Raw genomic sequence first — 21,543 nt, 5'->3', positions numbered from 1 at the left:
TTCTATATATACTGCAAGTTACTTTATGATGCATTCAACAAACAGAAATAATGTGAAACAACAATCTTTTAATACATCTTAGAAAATGTAAAATTTTCAGGTGTAAATTGTGTACATAGAACCTGAGGTAAGTAAATACAATCCATACTTGAAAAAAGATAATTTAATGAAGAAAACATTCATGTGGTGGAGACAGAGAGTAGTAGAGCAGGTGCCCTACCCAAATGAGTTATAGGACTCCTTGGAGGTGTCATATAATGATAATAATAATAAAATTATCGAAGTGCTTTATTCTTGGTGAAACAAGTGCTTTATAAAATGCTTTATTCTTGGTGAAACAGTAACAAAAAAGTAGACAATACCAAAGAAGCAGAATATTTTGTGTGCAGTAGACAAGGAAAAAAACAACAACAACAACAACAACAAAAAACAGCCAATGAATCTGTTATTTTGCTGTCTACACTGGTCATGTAGAAGCATCTACCTTCTCAGCAAAGTGATAATCACTTTGCTTAAATTGCTGCAGATGCTGATGACAGTGTTGTAAAGGAATTTTGATATCTTGAATAATCCTCTTTCCAATAAACAAAGAAATGTAAATATGAAGGTTTCCTTAACTATACTGAATGGCAGCTGTAAAAACTTTGACACTGAGCAATAAAAAAAATACAAAGACTGTGAAAATAGGTAGGGACATTGAAAACAGCTCAATCCTGAATAGGAAATCTATAGAAGTAAAAAATTTTGGCCACTTAGGCACAAGTTTTAGTAAAGACGGCAAATTACGGCATTTTTCCGTGTATAAGATGCCCCAATGTATAAGACGAACCCTACTTTTTCAAGCCTAAAATTAAGAAATCAATATTTTAAACATAAAACAGAACACATTTCATACTTCTTGAAATATTCAAAGTATATTTAGTAATTAGGTAACATTTTTAAGATACACACTAAGAAATTATGCATCACTCTCAGTTCTGGGATTATCATTTTCTTCATTGCTATTAGTTCCAGACATATCACTTTCTTCAACCTCTACTGCATCACTGCTGTCTTCTGAGTTACTGTCTATATATATGAGATCATCATCAGTTCCATCCATAGCACTGCTGATTCCACATTTCTTGAAGGACTTCACAACCACCTCTTGCTTGCGTACCTCAGTAATGGTTGGTTTTTTCACTCTTCCTGTTGGTATCAAGTTATTACCTGCTTTTCATCCATTCATTCCATTCTTCTTTTATCAGAGCTTTGAAGGGCTTGTTGATAGAAATATCTAGTGGTTGTAGCTTACCTGCAAGTCCACCAGGAATAAATGCTAGCTGTGTTCGCAAATCCACTGCAACCCTTTTTGCCTTTTCTGTTAAATGTGCTCGGAACTGATCAAACACAAGCAGAACTGGCCTCCTCGAGAGCCCTCCAGATCTTCTGGATCAAATCTTTGCAAACCAAATAGCCATGATCTCTTCATTCATCCAGCTACTCTCATGAACTTGGACAAGAACGCCAGATGGTATGATCTCTTTAGGATACGTTTTCCTCTTAAAAATTAGCATAGGAGGCAGTTTGGTACCATTTGCACATGGCATGAAAGGACAGCAGTATAGTGTGTCTTTTCATGACCACTTGTTTTGATCCCTTTCATATCAACAGTTCTGTTGGAAGGCACATCAAAACTGAGAGGCACCTGATCCATGTTTGCAATGACTTGGTTCAAAAGCATATTTTTTCCGAAGTTTTATGACATAGGAGTAAAACTGTTAGATTTTATCCTCATAAGCTGGTGGCATTTTCTGGGCTAACTTGGTTCGTGTTCTCATAACCAACCCTTCTCTCCTCATAAAGTTGAAGCACCATTTTGCCTTTGCTGCGAAATCAACAATGTTCATTTCTCTCGCAAACCTTTTTGCCTCATATTGAATAAGCTTGGTTGACACACATATCCCACTCTGGCACTGCTCCACAATCCAAGTCTTAAGCCTTTGCTCCAAGTTTGGTCATTTTGCTGGTTTTCCTCTTAAGGCCCTCTTCTTTTTTGGCATCTTGAGTAGTTGTTCTTCCTGTTTTCTCCACTGTCTAATCATACACTCAGTAGGTGAAGGTCCAAACTCTGAAGCTTTATTTCCATGTTCTTTTGCGTAATTGATGACTTTTAACTTGAATTTTGAAGAATATGACAATCATTTTTTATTTTTGGACATTTTTATGGGCTAGTGCTCAAAATATTGTTAATGCATTAACTTACCTCACCAACGAGTTGCAGACGTATGAATGCTTTCAGAGTTCTGATTGGTTTATTCAGAATCAGCCGTTAATGACATCAATCAAAAGAGTTAACAAAGGCTAGTGATTGGCGGAAGCCTGTTTGCGGAGAGAAGGTACCGGCAGTTTTGCCATGGCACCGCGGGTCTCTCAACTGGTTACCCCCGTGTATAAAATGACCCCCAATATTTGGTCTAAAAATTTTAGAAAAAGGTATTGTCTTATACACGGAAAAATATAGTAAATATAGAAATAGCAGAATTAGTAAAACTCGTTTGATAGGAAGTCAAATGAATAAATCTATATGGAATAAGAGAGAAATTAGTAAAAACAATAAACATGTTGCATACAAGGCAGTGTTTAAACCACTGTAACTTGTAAATCTCAGACTGGGTTAGAAAGAAAAAAGCTGCCAGAGGTACAGGAGTTCCGAGAAACATTAGAGGAGTGACATTAATGGTAGAATCACATGAAAAATTAAGATACTTGGAATTTAAAATTACTATCATTTAAGAATGTGAGAATGCATGAGAAAATCTAATCTCAGGTGGTATGGTCACTTAAACAGAATGCGAGAGGAAAGATAAGTAAAGCAATTGTTTTATGCAAGGATAGAAGAAAAAAAACATCCAGAGGAAGGTCTTACCAAAATCTAGGTGGAATGAAGCAGTAAGAAGTACCTTAGAAGACCAAAATATAAGACATTAGGGGAGTGACATTAATGGTAGAATCACATGAAAAATTAAGATACTTGGAATTTAAAATTACTATCATTTAAGAATGTGAGAATGCATGAGAAAATCTAATCTCAGGTGGTATGGTCACTTAAACAGAATGCGAGAGGAAAGATAAGTAAAGCAATTGTTTTATGCAAGGATAGAAGAAAAAAAACATCCAGAGGAAGGTCTTACCAAAATCTAGGTGGAATGAAGCAGTAAGAAGTACCTTAGAAGACCAAAATATAAGATCTGCAATATTAAAGTCCTGGCAGTTAATAGACTAATTTTGAGGAAAATTATTGACAGATTAATTATAATAATGTAAACTTAATATAATACTGTCAGAGAATCCTGTACAATCCTTGATCTGCATTTTAGGAATTTGATTATGGTGATGACTGTCAAAAAATAAAAAGTAAATGCTGTCTTAGCATCCAGTATGATACCTGAAATGTAGTAAGCATCCTGAGATTGACAGGCATCACAAGTAGCAATATGCTTGCCGTTTTGGAATGAAATGCAGTAATTGTGACTGATACAAAAATTTAGTAGGCAAAGTATCAACAGAGATATCTGAATACTGTATTTAAAGAAATGGGATGCTTAAGGGTCAAAGCAGTATAACTGAGAGGAGACCTCCACATAGCCTTTAAAGGAATGCAGAGAACCGACCAGGGCTTCTGACCTAATGTCCAATCCTCACCTTCTCGTGGTGCACCCTGTTGGTTATCTACTTGGATACTGAATGAACGAGGATGGGCTGGCAATTTGGGATTTAGCCAACCAAATTGTATTCTTATTGGTTAAACCAAAATAAAAAATGACAGTACAACATGACAAAATTTCATGCCAGCTGGGGCGTCGCCCGGTTAAACAAGGCCCCCGTTGTTTTCGCCAGGGAACCAAGGCGAACAGCGAAAAGTCAGATACTGGAACAAATCTGAAAACAAACCCCAACTCAACATCACCAGAGTTAAAGATTGGTACTATCAACATAAGAAGCCTGAATGGCAAAGAAATGGAGCTAGCTGAAGAATTAGATAAGTACCAGATAGACATAATACGGGTGACTAAAACAAAAAAGACCAAAACTGGTGAGATCTTTCTGAGCAATAAAGACAAAATGTTATATTCAGGCAATGGCAATCAAGGAAAAGAAGGAGTAGCCATAGTATTCAACACTAAATACGAGGCTAATCTTCTTGAATGGCAGTCAGTCTCAAGTAGAGTAATGTGGGCAAATATGAGAATGGGGAACTGGATAATGAGACTTATTTGTGCCTATGGTCCCACAGAAGGTTCTACTAAGGTAGAAGTGGAGGAATTTTTTGAGGCTTTAGAAAAAGCAACTGACACAATGAAAAAGGAAAAGTTGGTCCTTGTTGGGGATCTAAATAGCAGAGTAGGAAATGATTGTTAGACATACAAAAATATTTTGGGAAAATTTGGAGAAAAGAGCAAAGCTAATAATAATGGCAAATATCTGTTGGATTTTTGCTCAGGTCATGGACTGGTTATTACTAACACCATGTTCCAACATAAAAATGTACACAAATTCACATGGAGAGAAGAGGCGAGGAATAAGAAAAGTCTCATTTACTATGTTATTGTTGATAGTGATGTTTTCTCCCTGGTGCAGGACACCAGAGTGTACAGAGGATTTGAAATTGGAAGTGATCACTATTTAGTCTTGAGCAGGATAAAATTGAATTTCACATTGAAAAGAATGACATGTAAGAAAGTTTTAAAGCGAATAAAAGTTGAGCAGCTCTCAGATGTGAACTGTAGACTAAAATACACAAAAATTATTGAAGAAAAAATGAAAGAGTTTGAGAACAGGAATCAAACCTTAGAGATTCAGTGGCAAACTCTGAAGAAAACATTGATTGATTCAGCCAGAGAGGCATGTGGTGAGGTTGTCTGCAAGGATAGAAAAATTAGAACTCCCTGGTGGACACAGGAAGTTAAAGAGACAGTGAAGGAAAAGAAGAAAACATATCAAAAGTTTCTATCAAATAAGTCAGCTTGTGCTCTTAGAGAATATAGAGACAAATGCAAGAATGCTAAACACTGTGTAAAACTAGCTAAACAAAAATCATGGGAGAACTTTGGCAAGAATATAGAAAATAAATATCAAGAAGGTGGCAAAATATTCTGGAATATTCTATGTTGAAGAAGCTTAGGATTGGAGAAAAGAGTGCTGTAAAAGGAGTTAGAGATGATAAAGGTGATATGAAAACGGGAGAAAAAGATATCCTTGAAGTATGGAGTAATTATTTTGATAAACTGATAAATGAAACAAGCAGTGATGATAGCACAGTGGTAAAAAACACTGACCAGGCATGCAGTCAGGAATACATATCCATACTTGAAGTAGAAAAAGCCATCAAAGGCTTGAAATGTGGAAAGGCAGCAGGAGTAGATGATATTCGACCAGAAATGCTGAAGTATGGTGGTATAAGAGTCTTACAGCTGCTGCTCTGCATAGTTCAGAAAGCCTGGACAGAGGGACGAATTCCCGATGATTGGAGTAGAGCTCTCATAGTACCAATATATAAAAAGGGAAATAAAACTGAATGTGAGAATTACAGAGGTATTTCCCTACTGAGTGTTCCTGGCAAGATCTATGCAAGTATGCTTGAGAAACAGTTGAGAAGAATTGTGGAAGAAAAGCTTGGTGAAGAACAAGCTGGATTCAGGCCAAATACAGGCTGTCAGGATCAGACTTCACTTTACAACAAATAGTCGAGAAAGCATGGGAATATAACAAAGATCTGTATTTAAGTTTTGTCGATTTGGAAAAGGCATATGATAAGGTGCCAAGAGAGAAGCTATTCAATACGCTGCAGTTATATGGTGTCAATGGGGCATTATATCAAGCAATACTTAGTCTTTATTTGAGTTGTGAGTCAGCAGTTAGAATTGAAGGAAGTACAGGAAGATGGTTTAATGTTAAATCTGGTGTGAGACAAGGATGTACATTATCCCCTCTGTTATTCATTATCTATATGGATCACATTATGAAGGAAAGTGGTATTAACTTCTCTGATTAAATTGAATAGCTGTTGTAATAGATATGGTATGAAGGTCAGCAATAAAAAGACAAAGACAATGAAAATAGGCAGAATCATTGAAAATGTCAACTGTGTTGTGGATGGAGAATGCGGAACAAGTAAAACATTTCAGCTACTTAGGCACGATTTTTACTGAAGATGGTAAATTAAATATAGAAATAGACAACAGAATCAGCAAAGCCGGTATGGTGGGAAGTCAACTGAATAAATTCATATGGAATAAGAGAGAAATTAGTCGGAACACTAAATTATCTGTATACAAGACAGTGTTCAAACCAGTTTTAACTTATGGATCTGAGAGCTAGGTCAGAAGTAAAATACTTGACCAAAGACTAGAGACTACAGATATTAGAGTCCTGAGAAAGATTATAGGCGTGAACAGATGGCATCAATGGCAGTATCATATTAAAAACGAGGATATTAGGAAAGAACTTGACATGTTAGCATCCAGGAATGCGTTAGCAGAGGTAATCTCAGGTGGCATGGTCACTTAAACAGAATGGGCGAGGATAGATTAGCAAAACAAGTGTTCTCTGCCAGGTTGGCAGCAAAATGACCCAGAGGAAGACCAAGATATAGGTGAATTGATGCAGTACAAAGTGCCTTAGACGATAGAAATATAAGATCTGATAATGTTGGAGTCTTGACAAGTAACAGACTGATTTGGAAGAAAATTGTAGATAGGAAGTTTGTAATCATGTAATTTTTGTCATGTAGTACTATCATATCCTGTACACCCCTTGAGGGTACATGGCAAGAATTTGATTATGATGTTAACAAGTTTGTAAATTGACTGCTATTAACTCCCAAGATAATAAATTTCTCTCCCCTTCAGAGCAGCTGAATGCTGGGCAATGCTCTTAAAACTTAAGTAATAATTAGATACTACTTTTCACTTTAATTACATATTTTCACATGCATGGTTTTCTTACAGTATGTTCTATCACTAGTTTTCAATGATATTTGGTATTATCAGTCATTTGGTTATGTAGAGAGAGCAAAGTAAATGCTAAACTTAAAATGAACTTCAGAGTGTGTTTTTTAAAACCATTTAGTCTTGAGCTGATAAAATTTAATTTCATATAGAAAAGAAGAACGTGTAAGAAAGTTTTAAAGCGAATAAAAGTTGAACAACTCTCAGATGTGAACTGTCGACTACATAAACATTATTCAAGAAAAATGTAAGAGTTTGAGAACAGGTCTAAAAATTTTAGAAAGAAGTATCACCTTATACACAGAAAATATGGTAAATATAGAAATAGCAGAATTAGTACTCAAGAAAAAATTTAAGAGTTTCAGAACAGGCACCAAACCTTGGAGATTCAGTGGCAAGCCCTGAAAAAAACATTGTTGATTCTGCCAGAAAGACATGTGTGAGGATGTCTGCAAGGATAGAAAAATCAGAATTCCATGGTGGACACAGGAAGTTCAAGAGACAGTGGGAATAGATGACATTCGACCAGAAATGCTCAAGTATGGTGGTATAAAAGTTTTGCAGTGGCTGCACTGCAGAGTTCAGAAGGCCTGGACAGAGAGACAAATTCCAGACAATGACAATTGGAGTACAGCTCTCATAGACTTCATACACAAAAAGGGAAATAAAACTGAATGTGAGAATTAGAGGTATTTCCCTACTGAGTGTTCCTGGCAAGATCTATTCAAGTATACTTGAGAAACGGTTGAGAAGAATTGGGGAAGAAAAGCTTGGTGAAGAACAAGCTGGATTCAGGCCAAATAGAGGCTGTCAGGATCAGATCTTCACTTTACAACAAATAGTTGAGAAAGCATGGGAATATAACAAAGATCTGTATTTAAGTTTTGTCGATCTGGAAAAGGCATATGACAAGGTGCCAAGAGAGAAGCTATTCCATACACTACAGTTATATGGTGTCAATGGGGCATTATATCAAGCAATACTTAGTCTTTATTTGAGTTGTAAGTCAGCAGTTAGAATTGAAGAAAGTACATGAAGATGGTTTGATGTTAAATCTGGTGTCAGAGAAGGATGTACATTATTCCCACTGTTATTCATTATCTATATGGATCACATTATGAAGGAAAGTGATATTAAACATGATATCAAAATTGGAGTTGTTAATCTCAGCTCTTTACTTTATGCAGATGATGTTATACTTTTAAATAAATATGGCACAAGTCTACAAGTTTCCCTGACTAAATTGAAATAATGTTGTAATAAATTCGTTATGAAAATAAGCAATAACAAGACGAAGACAATGAAAATAGGCAGAAACATTGAAAATAACAACTGTATTGTGAATGGAGATCCTATAGCAGGGATGTTCAACACGTTGATCGAGGAGCGAATTTTGGTCGATCTCTTGTGTATTTCTCCTTCCTTACAAATTTAATTAAAACTGAAAACATAATATTTTATTTATCATTATTTTGTATTATTTTAAATTCACTTTAAGTGTGTTGCTATTGTTTATTCATTTTTCGTTAAAATTGTAAAATCAGTAATTTTTTATAAGTCTGGGTAAATGAATTAATTTGGATCAGTGGAATTCAAACAGCGAGCCGAGTGAATACGATTATAAGCAAAGTGTAAAAACTCGATTGTAGCTTAAATATTAAATATTCCAAAGCACATTAAATCGATTTTTTACTTAGGTTAAGTCCCATGTGAATATTGTAAAAAAATAAACTTTGTTTTTCTTGGTATAGTTTGTATCAGATGTTTTTGTAAACAACTCTTTTGAAGTTAACTGAGTATACTGCTTTAATAAGAATATGTTAGAGTGTTAAAAACAAAGGCAATGTTTCTGTCGCCGAAGCTGTACATGGCAGCATTAGAAAGATTGTTATTGAAACTTGTATGTATGAGAAAAGCTTGCAGGCTCTAAGTGTAAACATCTCCAAAGTTAGTCAGAAAGAGTTCAAACAACTTTCCGATGGCCGGCAACTTACAATCAAAAGAAAGCAGAGGAGAACCAAAGGCGTGCCAAACTTGAAACTTAAGATAAAAGACTCATACCGATTCTTTGGGGGTTGCCAAACTTCATGTGGGGTCTCAGAGGAGGCCGAATAAAAAGGGACTGAAGCAAGCAGAAGGGGTCCCAGTTCCAGAATTGCTGTCAGAGAGGAGGCTGCCCGGATCCACGTTGCTTGAGAGAGGAGTTATCCACTTCCAGAAAGGAGCTTTTCGGCAATCGGAACTGGAAGAGTTCCGATTGCCAGAGGAAAGTTTCCAGGCCAGAGAGGGATCCAGTTAACAGCAGTTCTAGCTGTTGAAATGGCAGAAAAAGAAGGCAGTTGTCCAGGCATTTTTGGCGAGCGCAAGCAGAGGAGAAAAGGCAAGGCAAATTTCCCGGAGCACCTTCGCTTGTAAGTTTTTCTTTTCGCCGATGGAGAGTAACCTTTTGCCGGAGCTGAATGAGCGCACAGCCCGCTACATTCCGATGAAAATCAGCCAAGCCAAAATTTCCTGAAGAAGATCTGAGACTAAAGAATTGCCATAGAACTTTTAGTGAAAGACTTTTGACTGAATGTGAGATACAGAGCCTTTGTAAGTTAAAACTTTTATATAATTCCTGTTATAGTTGATACAAGAAAGACTTTTAAGATATATGTTTAACAGTGTTAAGAAATGTCCATAAGAGAATCAATTCATGTTAGAGGTTGATATCAAATGTGTAAAGATAACTTAACACAGATTTAGGTAACCTCTTTACGAGTAAGCTTAGAGATTAACAAGTAAATATTTGTAAACTGAGAGTAGATAACCTTATGTGTTAAAGAAAGTATTTAATGTTGAAGAAAGAATGTTCTAATTTTTGCTAAAGAGTTTTTATTGATGGATAGAGAAAGCAATCTCCCTAACGTTAAAATTGTGTATATTTCATAGTAATGTAAATAATTGTCATTTGACTTTCTTGTTAAAAGAGTGCTGCCTGTTTGTTTACTTACAACTGCACTGTTTCTAAAATAAATCGGACTTGTTGAGCAGGAATCTAAGTGAGTTGGCCAAAGCATGAAATTAAGAAAAAGAATAGACCACGACTGCTTGTGAAAGTTTTAATGTAGAAATTTGTGTTAGAGAGAGAGAAATCTACCAGCCGTTTATTTGAGTTCTTTTTGCTAATCAAAAGATATTAGTGGCGCAGTCTTATTTTAAATAAAGTTTCTAATATCTTAGGCATAAGCCTCGTAATGGAAAAGTAGATAAACATAGCACGTAATAAGATAAACAAGAGAGATTCTGAGAGAGAGAGAGAAAGCGTGCACAGCAAATTAGAATAACGGAGAATAAAGTATAGAGTAAAAGACATCACAAGTAATTAATAGAAATTACAAGTATACAAAGTTAAATAATAAAAGTTTACAATGTCACAATAACGACTGGATAGCAAAAGTAGATGTATAACAAAAGCACATCGTATGCGTTTCGTTTCATTTCAGATAATCATGAGTGTATCAAAGAAATTGAAGACGTATCATTTTCACAAGGCATGGGAAACGGATTTTTTCTTTACAATGGTAAATGGAAAGTATTGTTGTTTGATTTGTAATTCATCTGTAGCAATTCCGAATAAAGGTAATATTGAGAGACATTTTCGATCGCTACATGCAAAATATGAAGATTTTCCCAAAAATTTCGAAATATGTAAATCAAAAATTATAAATATAAAGACAGGACTTTCTGGACAACAAAATATGATTTCAAAAGTAATAAATAAAACCAACATCAGTCACTATTGCATCTTTGAAAATGTGTCGTTTATTAGCAAAAGCAAAAAAGCATTTTACTGATGGAGAGTTAATAAAAGAACAGTTTCTTGCAGCAGCAGAATCTTTATTTTCTGATTTTAAAAATAAAAATGAAATCACTTTGAATATTAAAGATTTACAACTTTCCAGAAGAATGGTTATGAGAAGAGTTGAAATTTTAAGTGCCGATCTGAATACTCAGTTAATGTCAGACATTCACCAGTGTGTTGCGTTTTCATTACAATTTGATGAATCAAACGACTTAACTAATATTGCTCAGTTAATAGTATTTATTCACATGCTATTTCAAGATTATTCAAGTAAAGAAGAACTTTTGAAAATTATACCATTATTGGGAAGGACTAGGGGAGAAGACATTTTTTCGGCATTTGATGAATTTGTGAAACAACACAAACTTCCGCTTTTTAAACTTGTGTCTATTACTACTGATCGTGCTCCTGCAATGATAGGTAATAAATCAGGCTTCATTTCATTATGTAAAAACGATGACAAATATTCAGATTTTTTAACGTACCACTGTATTATTCACCAACAAGTACTGTGTAGTAAAAGATTAAACACAAAAGATGTTTTGGATATTACATTTAAAATTGTAAATTCTGTTCAAGGAAAAGCCCTGCAACGGCAGTTATTTAAATTACAGGCAATGATGATAGGGAACTTCTATTGTACAATAATGTTCATTGGCTCAGCAGAAGTCAATTTTTAGAAAGATTTCTTGTATTAATTAACAATATAAAAAATTTTCTTGATGATAAAGGAGATATTTATCCACAATTGAGTGATAAAAGATGGTTGTTACACTTACCATTTTTAGTAGATTTCTGTATGAAATTAAGCAATTTAAATTTAGAGTTACAAGGTAGAGATAAAAATTTAACTGACATGTTAAGTTCAATAAAAACTTTCCAACAATACTTACTTTTATTAAAGAAAAATATAAATGACTGCAAATTTAGACATCTCCCATATTTATTAAAATTTTTTGAACAAAATCACGAAATGCTTCGCTATGATTTAAAAGAATTTATTCGTGAAATAGAATTAGTTGAGGAAAAAATAAATTCAAGATTTAAAGATTTTAATAAAACTGAAATGATTGTATCTTTTATCAATAATCCATTTCAAGAAAACTTGAACATCACAGAAATTTCAAATAAAATTAGTGGACTGTCTGATATAAACCAAGCTGAAGTAGAACTTGAGATAACAAACATTCAGAATAGTTTACATTTAAAATCAATAAACAATGAAGCCATTTGGAAGTATGCACATGAAAAATTCCCAATATTAACTGATATTGCAAGAAAAATTCTGTCATGTTTCGGATCGACATATTTGTCAGAATCCGCTTTTTCAAATATGACCGTCATAAAAAATCAATTAAGAAACCAAATTACAAATGATCATTTGGATGATTGTCTGAGATTGGCCACTTCTTCATATCAACTTGACTATGAAAATATTGCAAGGTCCAAACAATGCCAAATTTCACATTAACTTTTTTTTTTTTTTTTTTAATCAACCTGCATTTCCTGTAACTTGTGAGTTTGTAATCAATCTGTTGTTTTTTCTAACTTTGGTTTTCCAAAATAGAGAAATAAATATTTTATCCAATATATTTCTTTTTTTCGTTGTATTAAAATAATTAAAAGTGATAAATAAAGTTTTTAGTTGTGTATTTTTTTTTTAGTTGTTTATTTGTGCATAATCAGATATCAGGTTGGGGGAATGTGATCTATATAAGAGAGTAGATCGCCGAATAACTTTAATAGAAAAGTAGCTCGCATAGGAAAAAAGGCTGAACACCACTGTCCTATAGAATAATTAAAACATTTCAGCTATTTAGGCACAATTTTTAGTGAAAATGGTAAATTAAATATGGAAATAGATAACAGAATCAACAAAGCAGTATGGTAGGAAATGAACTGAATAAATTTATATGGAATAAGAGAGAAATTAGTCAAAATGCTAAATTAGCTGTATACAAAACAGTGTTCAAATCAATTTTAATTTATGGATCTGAGAGCTGGGTTTGATCAAAGACTAGAGACCGCAGATATGAGTCATGAGAAAGATTAGAGTGTGAACAGATGGCATCAATGTCAATATCATATTAAAAATGAGGATATTAGGAAAGAACTTGACATTGTTAGCAGAGCTAATCTCTGGTGGTATGGTCAATTAAACAAAATGGGAGGGGAGAGGAAAGATTAGCAAAATAAGTGTTCTCTGCCAGGTTGGAAGGAAAGAGACCAAGAGATGTAGATAGATTGATACAGTAAAAATTGCCTTAGAAGACAGAAATATAAGATCTGATAATGTTGGAGTCTTGACAGATAACAGATTGATTTGGAGGAATACTGTTGATAGGAAGTTAGTAATGATGTATGTTTTTCATGTTGTATTATCATAATATCCTGTAAACTCCTTGAGGGTACATGTCAGGAATTTTATGATGATGAATGTGTGTTTCAGGAGCACACGCTTTTAAGAAGAAGACAGTAATATACTGGAAATATTCATTTTGAATATGTTTATTTAGATCAAAATAAGAACACCAATATGCTTTACTGTGAATTATCTAGAAGCATTGTCAAGAACTAGAAAATAAGTGAAAAAATCTCTGAAGAACTGTCTTTAAAACATAAAACAAATCAGTAAAGTCATACACATGATGCCTCTAACACATGGAATTCATTGTTTTGTGTTGTTTATATGTGACTAAGTGTAGTAGAGATTTGATATACATGAATAAATGAATGACCTTGAAAAGCTGATGCAGGAGGTTATTCTTGAGATAAAGCATCAAAGCCAGTGTTACTCAAGCAATGTTACTTTTGCCAACTTTTGTAACTTTTATTCTGATCTTGTATATAAGCCATGCTACAGGAATAGGAGATTTAGAGATATACCAGACTATATTTCTGGAAATTATATAATCTTTTGGGGGATTATAAAATATGTTGAAGTATCTGAACTGGTTTAAAATATATGATGCTTGCATCTTGTAGTAGAGGAGCTGTGGATTGTGAAGTTCCACAAAGCATATTTAGTTCTACCTAAATATGCTTATTTAGGTAGAACTGTGATAGAATGTGGTTTCTCAAAGTACAACAAACTATAAATAACTCTTTTTGGATAACTGTTATAACTGTTAAAAGAGCTGACTATATCTTAGAAGATGATTGGTATAAAAATGAGTCTGACTTGGATGGAGAAAGTCAGACTCATTTTTATACCAATCATCTTCTAAGATATAGTCAGCTCTTTTTCTTTTCTTTTAAAACTTCTATTGGGATGGGATGTGATTGACCAGAATGGGGTGGAATTTTTATAAACATCAGTTTCAGGATATATAATTAATGTATCCAGGAAGGGAAATTTGTTATTCCTCTCTGTTTTCATAGTGAATGTTATGTTTTGATGGAAACCATTCAGAAAATTACTCAGATCATGGTGTGTTCTCAAACAATAAAAATTATTGTAGACGTAGGTTTCTGTGGTTTAGCAGTTCAAAAGAAAGATTCCGGTATTGTGACCACATGTTTATTAAGATAAATAAAAATAAACAAACCCGACAAGTTTTGTATGTTGTTTGAAACCAAACTTAGCATGCACAGATTCTGAATTCGGAGTTTTTAATTTAATGAACAGTTAGACAGCAATAACATCATAAAATGGACTATTTTAAGTAATTTCTCATTTCTTGTGTTTAAACTTTTAGTTACCTTTAACTCCTGAAGATGCAAGTCAAACGACATAAGAAACTTGTCGGGTTTGTTTATTATTATTATTATCTTAATAAACATGTGGTTGCAATACCGGAATAAAAATTATATCCATGTAACACCACATGGTGGTGTGACATGCAGGACTGTGAAGCCAGAAGATTAACTTAGTTTTGATCATAATAAAAAAATCATAACTTAGTTTTGGATTATTGAAGTGAGTTAGCAATGATCATACCTAACTGACAAATGAAAACACTGTTGGAATGATATCTACATTACATATAGTTAATTTGACCTTTAGTTTAATGAACAACAGGAACAAAAATGAATTATGAATTAAAAACAACACTGTATTACAGCAAAAACATTGACACATATTTGTCATTAAATCATGCAAATTAACTTTAATTCCCTTAAAACTGAATTTTCAAATTTTTAATTATGTATAGCAGTTTGTTCTTAAGAACAAGATTGCCTCAAACAAGTCCACTTTCACTGATGATCTCAAATCTGATTTAATGAGTTTTAGAGCTGAAAATAAATGCTCTACATTGGCTTTAGTAGGTAGTAGGAAGCAATGCAACCATCAGACATTTCTGAAAAAATAAAATGTGTATTATTTGAAAACATAGTAAACAAAAAAAAAATAGAGAAATGAAAACTACACCATGAAGCATAAAAGCATATGAAATAATCATGCTACTTTCATGGTTATTGACTGACCAACTTAGTTTAAGCCATTGAGCCAGTTTTAACTTGCACAATGGCTTAAACTAAACTAAACTAAACTAAACTTAAACCAGTTCCACAACTGTGATTATATGAACACCAGCTACAGAATAGCTTGTGATAAACATGCTCTTCAAATTTCTCCATGCATAAATTTGTAATTAGCAGTAACAATGAAAAACTTATAGTTACACTATATTGTTGGTCCAAACTTTCTCTTAAATTATCCATTTTATTTTTAATTACATGTGTTCATTTAGAGTTGTTATAAGCCATCCAATAATTTTCTGACTCTTGGTGATCTTGTGAACAAAGGCTTTTCCATCTCACTTGGTCTCATGTCTCTTTTAGTAGTTGTAAGTTTAAGTTTCTTTATATTATCCACCCAAGTCTTTTGCAATCTTCTTTTCTTCTTATGTCTGAAATCCTCAATAACTGTCTTTTCCAATGATTCATCTGCTAACTTAATGTACTTTGGTATGTTATGTTCTGTTTTTGCAATCATTGCCTCTAAGGAGCATTCTGTCTTTATATAATTTAAAACCTTATTCATCATTCTTGCAGTCCAGGAGATTCTTAATAGTCACCTCTGTGTCCATAATTCAAATGAATCAATTTGTTTTTTGTCTTTCTTCTTAAGCATCCAGCTTTCACATCATACATCACTACTGGAAATACCAATGCTATGAAAATTCTAACTTTGGGGCCTTACTAACATACATCTCTATCCTTCATAATTTTTGCCAGGTTTAACATGGCCTTTCCCCCCATAGCTATCTTTCTTTTAATTTCATCTTCACATCGACCATCATTTCTTATTCTGGTCCCAGCTACCTCAATTTTATCTCCCTCAATCTCCATTTAGAATTAAGGATTAGTAATTAACTTGATTGGCTGGGTGAAGTAATGTCTTCTCTGCTTTCAAACTTAGAGGCCGCAAAGTTGAATCTCATTCATTGCTGTTCATGAGTGTCTTTAAGTGATAGATGAATTTCAATGTCTGGTATGAGACCACTATCTCACTTATCAGAAAGTGCGAAGGTTAGAAAAGATGCCATATTTATTTTCAAGAGCAGGATTTTACAATGATCTAACCCATATGCTACCAATGGCAATAACATGGTGCACTATATTTCCTTTTATGAGTGGGATTTTCATAAGAAAAATAAATAAACAAACAATAACAATTACTGCCTGTAGAGTGCTTGCATTCTAAAAAAGGTAATGTTTTGTGCAAAATCTAATTGTGACACACACACACACACTAATATCACTGAGAATTATCTTTTCCTTCAATTTAAATTCACATAAACACAATCATTACATTACTCAGTATTTCTTAATATTCAGATCTTCCAAGTCTCAGATTACCTCTTAGAATTTCTGAACAGCATCTTTGTTGAATCCAGGGACTCAATGACAAAGAAGGCACTCTATACCACACAACCTACTGTCTGTAACTCTTAATCTGCCATCTACACTATGCCATTTATCACAAAGTAATAGGATTTTTGCCTGTTAATTGCATTTATGTGTTCTCTGCCAATTTGTCTCTATATATAATCCTGGTTATGCATTCCCAAAATTGGTCAATTTATAAGCTCTTCTTAATGCTATAACTAAACAACTCTCTCAAGATTTGTTCCTTAAACATAGAAGGACTATCTAAATCCAAAACCGAAGTCATCAGAAAAATAGCCAAAGACAAAACGACTGACATCCTGGCTCTCCAAGAAACCCATGTGCCTGAAACAGCTCTCTATAGACTAAAGATCCCAGGCCTAATTCTTGTGTCTTATAACTGCCATCCCAAGCATGGGCTGGCAATCTACATCTAGCCTGGTCTCAAGGACATAGCCCAATGCATGCCTGAAGCAGAATACACCATAGGTATTAAAATTCAAAATACCACCATCGCAATCCTGGCCTGACCAGATGGTCAGGCCAGAATTGCGATGGTGGTATTTTGATTATCCGGCTGCTACCTCACCCTGCTATCTATGTTGGTGACTTCAACTCTCATCACACCATGTGGGGCTATTCCTCTAACAACCAAGATGGTGATAATCTAGTTAACTGGATGGATACATATAACCTGTATTTGATCTACGACGTCAAGCAAGAAGGTACTCTTCACTCAGCCAGATGGAACAGAACCTACATCCCCGATCTGTGCACAGTCTCTAAAGACTCTGAAGATCACCCTCTGCCAATAACCAGAACCATTCTCAACAGATTCCCTAACAGCCAGCATTGTCCTACACTAACAGCGACAGGTACATCAATCCCAATCATCAGTGGGACACCAATTGCTAGACGGAACTTTTGCAGATCCAACTGGAATGAATTTGAGAAGCAAACTGAGCAAATCATTACAACAATACCATCATCATCATCATCAAATTCCTGCCATGTACCCTCAAGGGGTGTACAGGATATGACAGTACTACATGAAAAAATTACATCATTACTAACTTCCTATCTACAATTTTCCTCCAAATCAGTCTGTTACTTGTCAAGACTCCAACATTATCAGATCTTATATTTCTATCGTCTAAGGCACTTTGTACCGTATCAATCCACCTATATCTTGGTCTTCCTCTGGGTCGTTTTCCTGCCAACCTGGCAGAAAACACTTGTTTTGCTAATCTTTCCTCTCCCATTCTATTTAAGTGATGACCATACCACCTGAGATTAGCTCTGCTAACGCATTCCTGGATGCTGACAATGTCAAGTTCTTTCCTAATATCCTCATTTTTAATATGATATTGCCATTGATGCCATCTCTTCACGCCTCTAATCTTTCTCAGGACGCTCATATCTGCAGTCTCCAGTCTTTGGTCAAGTGTTTTACTTCTGACCCAGCTCTCAGATCCATAAGTTAAAACTGGTTTGAACACTGTCTTGTATACAGCTAATTTAGTGTTCCGACTATTTTCTTTCTTATTCCATATGAATTTATTCAATTGACTTCCCACCATACCAGCTTTGCTGATTCTATTGTCTATTTCTATATTTAATTTACCATTTTCAGTAAAAATCATGCCTAAGTAGCTGAAATGTTTGTCATTATTATTAGCTTTGCTCTTTTCTTCAAATTTTCCCAAAATATTTTTGTATGTCTCACAATCATTTCCTACTCTGCTATTTAGATCCCCAACAAGAACCAACTTTTCCTTTTTCATTGTGTCAGTTGCTTTTTCTAAAGCCTCAAAAAATTCCTCCACTGCTACCTTAGTAGAACCTTCTGTGGGATCATAGGCACAAATAAGTCTCATTGTCCAGTTCCCCATTCTCATATTTGTCCACATTACTCTACTTGAGACTGACTGCCATTCAAGAAGATTAGCCTCGTATTTTGTGTTGAATACTATGGCTACTTCTTCTTTTCCTTGATTGTCATTGCCTGAATATAACATTTTGTATTTATTGCTCAGAAAGATCTCACCAGTTTTTGTCTTTTTTGTTTCAGTCACCCCTATTATGTCGATCTGGTACTTATCTAATTTCTCAGCTAGCTCCATTTCTTTGCCATTCAGGCTTCTTACGTTGATAGTACCGATCTTTAACTCTGGTGATGTTGAGGGGTTTGTTTTCAGATTTGTTCCAGTAGCTGACTTTTCGCTGTTCGCCCTGGTTCCCTGGCGAAAACAACGGGGGCCTTGTTTAACCGGGCGACGCCCCAGCCGGCATGAAATTTTGAAATACAACAATACCATCCACCCCTAATTGCTATCCCAGATTTGTCAAACTAATCAAAACCGCAGCCAAAGCCTCTCTTCCTGGAGGCTACAGAAAACAATATATCCCATGCTGGAGTAGGGATACCAAGGAACTTTTCGCTAAATATGAAAAAACTGAAGACCCAACTATTGCTAAGGAGCTCATAGCAACACTCGACAAAAACAGTAAAGAAAAATGGATCGCAACCATCCATGAACTTGACTTCACCAAATCTAGCCAGAAAAGCTGGTCACTTCTGAGAAAATTAGGGGGAGACAGAACTGACAACATACAAACCACCAGAGATAACTCCTGATCAAATGGCTAATCATTTGCTGAAAACCTCCAAGATAAGTCCCAGCTCTACCAGGAAAATAACTGTGCAATTGGCCTCCGAGCTTCCTGAACTTGTACAGCTAGTTTCTCTTGAAGAGGCACAGGAAGCCTTAAAACTCACCAAGAATGGCAAGGCTGTCGGAGTGGATGGTATCCTCCCTGAGTTTCTAAAACATCTTGGCCAACAAGATGTTTTAAAATGGATGGCTGCCCTTTTCTCAAAAATTATAACAACTGGAAAATTACCAAAATTGTGGCGGGAAGCCAAAATGATTGCTGCACTCAAACCAGGGAAAGATCCAAATAATGTAAAAAATCTATGCCCTATCTCCTTGCTTTGCTCACCTTTAAGCTCTTTGAATGAATTCTCCTTAAAAGAATTTCACCACTCATCGAAAGAGAACTCCCAATTGCACAAGCTGGCTACAGGCCGGGAAGAAATTACTGTGACTAGGTCCCGGCAACACAGATTGAGGCAGACTTCAAGAATTAACTTAAATCCAGAGTCACTTTCATTGACCTAACATCAGCTTATGACACAGTCTGGATCAGGGGCCTCCTCCTAAAGCTAAGCTATATCATAAAGTGCAAAACAACTTTCCAGCTTTTTGAATCCATTCTCTCCAACAGAAAGATTTGGGTCCATATTGGTGGAAAAAAGAGCAGGCCCAGATTCCTTCACAACAGTCTCCCACAGGGCTCTGTGTTAGTCCCTTTACTCTTTAACATCTATGTATGACTTACCACATACCAGCTCAAGCAAATATATATACACTGATGATCTCATGATCCTAGACCAGTCTACCTCCTTTGCCAACCTGGAAACAAACTTGAACACAGACCTGAACATCCTGGAGGTGTACTTCAAACAGTGGTACTTGAAGCCAAATGTGTCCACAGCATTCCACCTGAACAATGCAAAGGCAAATCAATACCTCAACCTCACTTTCTGTGGCAAAATGGTAGAACATGAGCCTCATCCAAAATACCTTGGAGTGAGCCTGGACAGAAGCCTAACCTATAAAAGGCACATCACCAACCTGTCCAACAAAATTAAAATGAGAAATAATATCATCTCACGGCTTGCTGGAACAACTTGGGGTTGTGGTGCTGATGTCTTAAGGTCGTCTGCACTAGCTCTCGCATTTCCTGCAGCAGAATACTGTGCCCCTATCTGGAAAAGAAGTGCGCACACTACCATTATAGACACCCAGCTAAACTCTACCATGCATACAATTAGTGGGACACTGAAAAACACCCCTCTCCCTGGCTGCCTGTCTTATCTAACATTGCACTACCAAATATATGGAGAAGACAAGCCTCGATTAAAGCATTTAATAAAGTAATGAGCAACTCGCTCCTGCTCCTGCACCAGACTCTCATAAATCCACCTAGTCTTTGCCTAAATCAAGAAACCCTTTCTAGTCCATGGACAAACTCTCTTCAGCTGCCTTACCATCAACATCTGACATGTGGAGAGAGAGAGAGAACACTGGTCCAACAATCTTCCAACAAATGGTTTCCTGGATGAAGATCCCTGTGCTCCACAGCCTGGTTTTGCCCTTCTTAGGAAGATTTGGTCATCTATCAACAGAATCAGAACTAACCAGGGTAGATGTGGCTACCTACTGCATAAATGGAGAGTATCAGACCACCCTTATTGTAACTGACTGCCCAAGGCGCCAATTTCATGGTGTGGTCTCCAGGACATCCACGAGGTGACAGATGAGGCCCTGGATTGGCTTTCTGGTTGGGACATTGACCTGTAGCTGCTTTTGCATAAAAATAAATAAATGCTATAACTAAGTTTTACACTTTGTATCTACTAGTGTTGAAGCAGAAATGTTAACTGCTTACCAGTCTATTGAAATAAGAAGAAAAAACTCATAAATTGCATCAGTGAATATGATACAAAAACAAATTTTAAAAAAAAAAAAGGGAAATGAGAAACATGAAATTTTTTTTTTTCAATTATCAGTTTCTCATCAAGTGGCAGCATGAATATTAAAAAAATGATATATCATTTAAGAAAATCAAAAAGCAATCTGTAATACTTCTTTTTAAACTTTCAAAATTTTCATATTCACTATTAATGTTCAAATTCACATTCCATCAACAGTTATGAAATAAGGCAATTACTACTGTCTGCTATCTATTTTTTTGTCATTTCATAACTGGTTGGCTACTTCAAGGTGTGCCTGAGTGCATTCTAGATAA

General features: G+C 35.1%; 1 protein-coding gene across 7 annotated transcripts in view; it reads right to left on the bottom strand.

Moving 5' to 3' along the window:
* Positions 1-21,543, bottom strand: part of Asph (Aspartyl beta-hydroxylase) — a 284,141-nt gene that overhangs the window by 53,683 nt on the left and 208,915 nt on the right. For 3 of the 7 annotated variants that reach the window (XR_016549637.1, XM_090406734.1, XM_090406736.1), the window contains exon 11: positions 11,131-11,241. The exons of the other annotated variants lie outside the window; for them this stretch is intronic. Coding sequence is in view for 1 of the 3 variants with exons in the window: in XM_090406734.1 (XP_090262860.1) it covers positions 11,133-11,241 (109 nt within the window). In the remaining 2 variants the exon portion in view is untranslated. Of the gene's footprint in view, positions 1-11,130; positions 11,242-21,543 lie in introns of those variants that run through there. 7 annotated transcript variants of the gene reach the window in all.

Source organism: Typopeltis vanoorti, chromosome 17 (genome assembly GCF_054136105.1).
Source record: "Typopeltis vanoorti isolate ZY-2024b chromosome 17, IOZ_Tvanoo_1.0, whole genome shotgun sequence".
In the NCBI taxonomy this organism is placed as follows: Eukaryota; Metazoa; Arthropoda; class Arachnida; order Uropygi; family Thelyphonidae; genus Typopeltis; species Typopeltis vanoorti.
This window is presented reverse-complemented; position numbering and strand designations above follow the sequence as displayed.